Source organism: Daucus carota, chromosome 5, assembly GCF_001625215.2.
Source record: "Daucus carota subsp. sativus chromosome 5, DH1 v3.0, whole genome shotgun sequence".
NCBI lineage: Eukaryota > Viridiplantae > Streptophyta > Magnoliopsida > Apiales > Apiaceae > Daucus > Daucus carota.
The window spans coordinates 36,313,245-36,320,906 of NC_030385.2; the positions used below are offsets into that span (position 1 = coordinate 36,313,245).

Genomic DNA, 7,662 nt, shown 5'->3' on the forward strand with positions numbered 1-7,662 from the left:
GTAGAAGTAACATTTATGATATATGTTTTTATTATATAGAAGTTTGTTAAGTTTTATTACTAAGTTTTATTATAGTTAATTTTAATAGGATTGAGAGGGAATGTCTTTGATATATAATGCATGAGATGTAGTGCGGGGAATGAGAAATTTTACTAGATTTTTTTTTTGTTGCCAAATGGACTAAGTTGAAGTGCCAAACGGGCAAAGAAGTTTAATAGCCATACATGCTCAGTTCAATAGTCATACGGGCTCAGTTTAAAAGTCGGATGGCCGGGCACCGAAGAACTTACCAGATGGGCATAGAAGTTGAGTTTAGCTTAAGGAGGAGATTGTTGGGGATATTTATTTAATCTAAACTTGTGTTAAGATAAATTATTGTATTGCAGGCGTAGAAATAGATGCATGAATAAATCAATTGATAGTTTAGAGTGTTTTCTCGATCGTGGACAAATAAGTGGAGTAGCGGAGTCTACCCAGGAAGTTAGTTTCTAAAGGGCACTAGTTAGTCACCGTCTCACTTTGTTGGATAGTTTTTATATATATTATTATGTTAATAATTTTTATACAAGATAGATTGTAAATTATTGGAAAAAAAATACCCAAACACATAAAATAAAAGTTACTTTATCTATAAATAACTTATCATGATAAGTATTAAGCACTTTTTTTAAGTTAAACCAAAATGACCTCATAATATGGGACTATTATTTGGTTAAATATATGTAAAATATGAGATAAGAGCAAACTCGATATTGATAAATACATTAACTAGAAATAATGATCAAACTAAGTTTGTATATTTTAAACTAGAACAGTGACAAAATTTACTTACATCGAGAAACTACGAACAAGTTTCCTAACTCCCACTAAAGACAAAATTATGAATATCTCCGGCGGTCAGGAAAGAAAAGTCTCTAAATGAAACAATTAATGAAAGAGAGCTGTGAGTAGGCCAAGTGTACAACCATGCATCACTGAAGCATAAAAAAGCTTACAGATCGACACCTATCCGCAGTTTCATCGTTATCATCACCCGATCTTTCTCATAAAAAACCCCTTTCAGTACTTGCTCAGGAAGATAAGTAAAATGTAAATTTTAGTAATACATATTCATGATAGCCAATTCTACAATAAAGCAGCACTACTTGCACTTATGTACAAACTAAGTTTGTATATTTTTAACTAGAACAGTGAAAAAATTTAGTTACATCTAGAAATTACGCACCAGTTTCCTAACTCCCAGTAAAGACAAAATTATGAATATCTCACTTCCAGTCTACTTCTTTATTTTAAGTAAGAAACACTTTTTTTAAAATTACCCAAACGGCCCCATTATATATACTTCCTCCGTCCTACTAGTTTATTTATATTAAAAGACGGGGACTCTTCACGTATTTTAAAATTCTATGAAGTATAATTCTATAATTATTTTAATTTTTATATCTTCTGTATAAAATATATTTTCAAAATTTTGTTCATAAAAGAAATTTGAAAAATAAGTCGTGGTACCATATTTAATAGTGTTAAAATACGTGTCCGGAGCTGTGAAAAAAATATATAAAAAATGAGTAGGATGGAATGAGTACAAAACAACATGTGAAAAGGATTAAATAAAATTTAAAAGAGTCCCAGTCGATACAATATGTATATAAGTTTTACATACTACATATGCAACTGCTAAATCATAAATAAATGCTAGAAGAGTTGAGTTGTTTCTATTCGCCTTTTGGAACGAACTTGCGCATCCGAACATGTTTCCCATTAATGATAAAACTAGCTTTAGATAATCCATTGAGGATTAAATAAATCATGGAAGCTTGAAAGAACACTATTCGAGCAAACAAAGGCTGATCATCTATCTCCGTCACGTCCTCCATGTAAATAGATTCAATGCAGTCCCCAAATATATTCTCCAAAAATTCCCGAATTTCCCATTCCGCTACCGAATAGCCTTTGGAAAAAGTGACAAACATGGTCCTCTGATCAGCTGGTACCACCCCATTGCCAGAGCCATTAGGCAACAGTGCTTGATTCCCAAAGATTTGCTGTTGGCTCTGGGCTCTCTTTCGAACTTCATTTTGCAAAATAGCATTTTGTGTTAAATCACTAAAAGCCTGCAAGCAGATATTAGTGCAAACTATTTTCACTCCAGACTGTGCAAGTGTTTGATTTTTGTGTAAATACTCGAGAGAAAAGTCCTTTATTAGCCTCAGTGTGAGATGAATGTCACCAATTTCATTAAGTGCCTGTGGATTCTTGATGAAACTGAGGCATATGTTAGCCTCATGTACAAGCTCATCAATGAGCATGAGAGGCAGATGTAATATTCTTTTTACGACATTTCGAAAGCCAGCCTGCTCTAGCCATAACCAAAAGGCCATGATCTGCATGGCGTCTGTTGGATCGCACAAGAGATCTGCCACTAGAATTGCATATAACATACGATCAATTGTGTGAAATGAGTGGAGTTTTGCTTGAGAAACCTGGCCATTTGTATGAGAATGGGTAAGGCCTTCCATGATCACTGTTCAACTGGGTTGAAAGCCTGCAAAACCATATATCAAGTTATATATACATTACAATATTATAAACAGATGTAAGACATGAATACAAATACAATGGTGCTTTATTCCTTGACTAGATGAAAAGATAGCTAGTAATTATGTATGATATGGTATATCTACAATGATAAAACTGTATCAGAAATGAGATCAAAAGAGAGGTTGAGTGAAAGTTATTTTACAATTTTAATAGTTGGGAGAGAAAAGCTTGAAGCTTGTTTGTGTGTAGATAAACACTCGGCCACACACCTTTTATAGCACATTGGTGCATTTTCGAATAATTTACTAATTCTAATATATTAATATAAAGTAAGGAGTGATATTATTAATAACTGCCTCCGTTTCAAAATATATGTTCACTTTAGAAAAAAACTTGAATCATATATCATAATATATTCAATTAAGTGATTTTTAATAAGTGAACATGTAATTTGAAACCGGACGGAGTACTTGGAGGATTCAAGTCTATTTCAATTACTCACAATACACGTCACAATACACGTGTGAAACTAATGATCGAGTCCAAAAGAAGAATCACGAAATGGACAAAATTACATGCAAAAATGACAATTATTAATGCAAACAGGTCCAAAGCCGTTTTGGTTATCATGTAACGTAATGCTCCACCTAATAAAGGCTCTATTCTATTTTGGGCGTTTATGATTAAATTAGCTTGTAACATGTGGAAGCACGACTTTATATAAATATTTTAAATTCAGAACTTATTAGAAGTATAATATTCTTATTTTAATATATTATTCTAAACTATTTTTTTAGATATAATTTTTTTTATATATTAATAACTGATCTTTTCTAAATTTTGATTTTTTAAAAGTTATTTTCAAATACATGTTGGGATATAGATTTATTTCAGAATTATATATTTTACTTTATTAAAATAATTATGTTGTTTTATAATTATTAAATATATGGAAATAATATTCAACAAAAACAAAGGGTTAATAATCAAGTGAGTCATCAGAGTGGGACCGATATATCAAGTTGGTCACTGAACTCAAAACAGTCTCAAACTGGTCACTTAAGTCGGGTACACGTATCTTTAAATATGAGTTGAAGGAGTAAAAATATTATTTACAGAAGTTTACGCATTATTCATGAATGTTACCACAACTAAGTACAATGTTATGACTTCTAGTATTTATAATAATATATTTTGATTTTATCAAGTTCATTTATTATTTATTTTTAATTAAAACAAAGGAATTAACTATATAATAAAAAATAAATAACAAATAAACTTGATAAAATTTAAATATATTATCATAAATACTAGAAGTCATAATCTTTTACTTAGTTGTAGTAACATTGAAGAATAATGTACTCCTTGAACTCATATCTAAGGATACATGTAACTGACTTAAGTGAACAATTTGAGACGGTTTTGAGTTGAGTGACCATATATCGAGCCCATTCGATCGACCAACTTGATATATCTAGGCCATTTTGGTGACTCACTTGATAATTAACCCCAAAAACATATATAAATTTGTTTGTAAGGTCTTTAATCTTGTGAATAAAAGGTTGAATTAAGTTTTGTATCAATGCAGATGTGATTAATAAATTAATATGAACTTCTTATTTATTTGATTGATGGATGGCTTGAAAAAGAAGTCACTACCAGAACAGTAGCCGTGATGATAGTTGTTCCTCGAAGAGAAGATGAGGGGAAAAAGATGGAAGGAGAGAGAGAGAAAGAAAAGTGTCTGTGCATGTGTGTTTGTGTGTTGACGGTTGGACGACGAAGCCACCACCTTATTGGTGGTCGAGGTGGCGATGATAGTAGTGATCTAGGTGGCGATGATACCATGAGAGATGGGGAGATCGAGAGATTGGGAGAGAGACAGGAAAGATATAGATGGTACAGTGAGGCAATAAGAGACATAAATGAAAAGAGTGAGAAGAGAGAGTCATGATCTAACAAGAGGAAAAGAGAAAGGAAATTATCCATTCCAATCAAATGAATTTATCTTTCAAATTCAATCACAGTTATCAAACTACAAATCTCTAAGTTATCGTTTGAGCCAAGATCAGAGAATTTGGGGCTTCCTCAGATCCTTCTCGAAATTTGGAAACCCTTCCTAATGTTATTATAGTTTCTTAAGGAGGAATACTTATTTTCTAATAATTCCATTATAGTCTTCTTCTATACTATCGGTCTCATTTGGTAGAGGCAATCAAAATTCCGTGTCATTTAGTATTGAAATATTATATCTTTTATAAAATCTAACTGATCTGTCATTCATGTCATCTTTTAATTAAAGAAATTTATTCGATTTTCGAGTAAATTAGATCTCGGTAAAATTCTTTGGCATACTAAAATTTAAAAATTTTATTTATATTTTTATGTATTAATAAGCAAAATGATTAATATTTCTTAATTAAATCAACGTTATGTTAGAAGTACTATAACTTTTGTGCTAGCTCTTCCTCGTCCAATTTCAATTTATTCTCTAACTTAAGAGAAAAATCAGTAATTCTTTGTAAGTCATGAGCTCCATACAGGAATATTGTAAGGTTACAATATGAAAGGATGATACAGTAATTCTGTAATTCTTGATGGGGCAGGTGGCAAGAAGGCTACTGGAAAAAGATGTGAGCATGTATAGGACAATTTAAATAACTACATGAATTTCTCTTTGGCTCCCAATTTATTTGTCTCTCGGTCGAATGGCTGCCATATTTTGTTGACAGGTAAGATCAACAATTTAGTTGAGCACTTTTGATTATGACAAGGAGAAGCATCAGGAGAGGCTAGCAAAGCTTTCTGGCGGTTTAGCCCTTTAAAAAGTCAGATTCTCTTCTGAAGAGTTTTCTTGTATAGTATTAGAAGAGGAAGAGCCTATAAATCAGAATCAGGCAGGAAGATGATGATTTAAATTTGTGCTTTGATAGATAGGAGGAGCCAGCGAAGCCAAGGTTGGCGAGAAGGACAGAGTTCTTGATCGATGCCTTAAATGCTTCAAAAGCAGCAGTCAAAGAAGAAATTGTTGCAGGTAATGTTAAAGTTTTTAGTTGCAATTGATGACTGCAATGTAAACATATAAAGTTCATAGTTTGCTATATGGCTCAAAAGAACTTGAGGACCTGCATGCAGCCAATGTTGATCAGAAAACTGGTGTTCAAATTATTCAATGTGCTCTGAAGATCTGGCTATCATCCAAATGCAATACTAATTTCATTTTCTTTCACCACTAAAGCTGGTATCGGTTCGTAATAGATTCGAACAAATGAATGCATCTATGATTTTAAGAGATCAATATTCAGTTACTAAATTCTTCCCCACGCCCTTATAAATTAAATACCATTAAAGAATGTCCTCCCCAATGCATTTATAAATTGTAATCCTTCAAATGATTTAAATATTTTTTGACATCCAATTGCTATCTGCAATGGTAATAGGTTCGACCATTTTTGGAAGTTTTGGTTGCGCAACATCTCTTCTGAATTATCAGAAACTATAAATGTGCAAGTGCTGTCTTGTCTAAGCACCTGTGCATATATACTATCTTCTCTGTTGGTGTCAGATTGACAGTCTCCCCATGTTGTATAGGTTTTCACATTGATTCCAGATTTTTGTAGCCAGATTTGCATGTTTATATAAGGCAGTATGTTTGGTCTGTTAATCTAGGGGGAATTCTCTCTCCTCTCTTCAAGCATGAGCCTTCTTTTGCATATATCATCTCTGTGAAATTTGTATCCTATTAAGTAATTTGTAATAAGGTGAAATTTGTTCCTATATATCAAGTAATAATACCAGGATGAACTTGCATATTCCACTACATAACTAGATCTGAAATTATTCTGGTATCATTTGTAAGTCTGTTGAATATATAAAATGCATATTTGCAGCCACATCTAGTTAGCTGTCTACTGACCTACCAAAGACATCCGAAGCCCTTGGGGAAGCTCATATGTAAGGTTGATCTGTATTTAATAAATTTCCTTTTTTCTTTGGAGACATCAATGCATGGTAGCACAAAATAAAATAAGTTTGATTTTGCATGTTGAGTGCATTTTTGTTTTGAAAAATTGCTTGATGGCAAGCGCACCTCCTAGCAATTATCGGTTGGGTGGTAATTAATTAATTAAATAATTCTAATATTTGTTTATGTAACAAAGAAATTTATACCCCATCTTCCTAGTTTTTCATCCTACTTCATCTTATTTTTTCACTTAAAAAATTCCTTGTTTCTTTTGGGTGATTTTGATCCCCGCTTAGTAAAGAATAACACTGAGTTTATAAGGAAAATTTATTTTTTTATTGGAGTGCTTTAATCTACAAAAACTCTTTCCTTGTCAAGTTTGAAATAATGTTATTTCAAATTAACAATATGTGCTCTTTTATTTTGAAATTGTGACCGGGTTTGAATATTTAGAAAATTAGTTATTATAATCAGCATTTTTCAGATGAAAAAGTATCATCTTGTATAAATTTATACCGTTTGTATAAATTTTTTAAGTCAATTTCTGACTTCTAAAGACAAGGTGAAAATCTAGTTTTTTTAGTGGCATGTTCTTATTTTTAAAATTTGTCTTACAAAAATGTAAAAGATAATTTATAATATTCTAATAATTTTTATACATGATGGTTTGTAAATATTAAAAAAAAAACCAAACACATATAATAAAAACTACTTTTCACCTATATATTACTTATCATTTATAAGCACAAGCACTTCTTTTAAGTTAAACCAAATAGCTCCATAATATCGGGCTATTTATTAAGGTTTAATGCATGTAAAATAAGAAATAAAAGCAATAAATACATTCACAAAAATAATAATCTTGATGATAGAATATTAATCATGATATTAGAATACCCTTATCAAACTAAGTTTGTATATTTTTTAACCAGAACAGTGATAAAATTTAGTTACATCTAGAAACCACCAGTTTCCTAACTCCCAGTAAAACAAAATAAATTATGAATATCTAGGCTATGAAGAAAGAAAAGCCTTAGAAACAGTGACAAAATTTAGTTACATCAAAAAACTACGTTTCCTAACTCCCAGTAAAGACAAAATTATGAACATCTCCGGCTATTAAGAAAGAAAAGCCTCAGAAACATGAAGTATACCCA

At 31.4% G+C, this 7,662-nt stretch overlaps 1 protein-coding gene across 1 annotated transcript; it reads right to left on the reverse strand.

Moving 5' to 3' along the window:
• Window positions 1-1,715: 1,715 nt before the first annotated feature.
• Window positions 1,716-2,519, reverse strand: LOC108221675 (uncharacterized). The gene has a single exon (XM_017395538.2). The coding sequence runs from the start codon at window positions 2,517-2,519 to the stop codon at window positions 1,716-1,718; it is 804 nt and encodes a 267-aa protein (XP_017251027.1).
• Window positions 2,520-7,662: the final 5,143 nt, after the last annotated feature.

Bases quoted from the DNA above. Each gene is read 5' to 3' on its own strand.
- LOC108221675 (XM_017395538.2), bottom strand. From the start codon at position 2,519: ATGGAAGGCCTTACCCATTCTCATACAAATGGCCAGGTTTCTCAAGCA.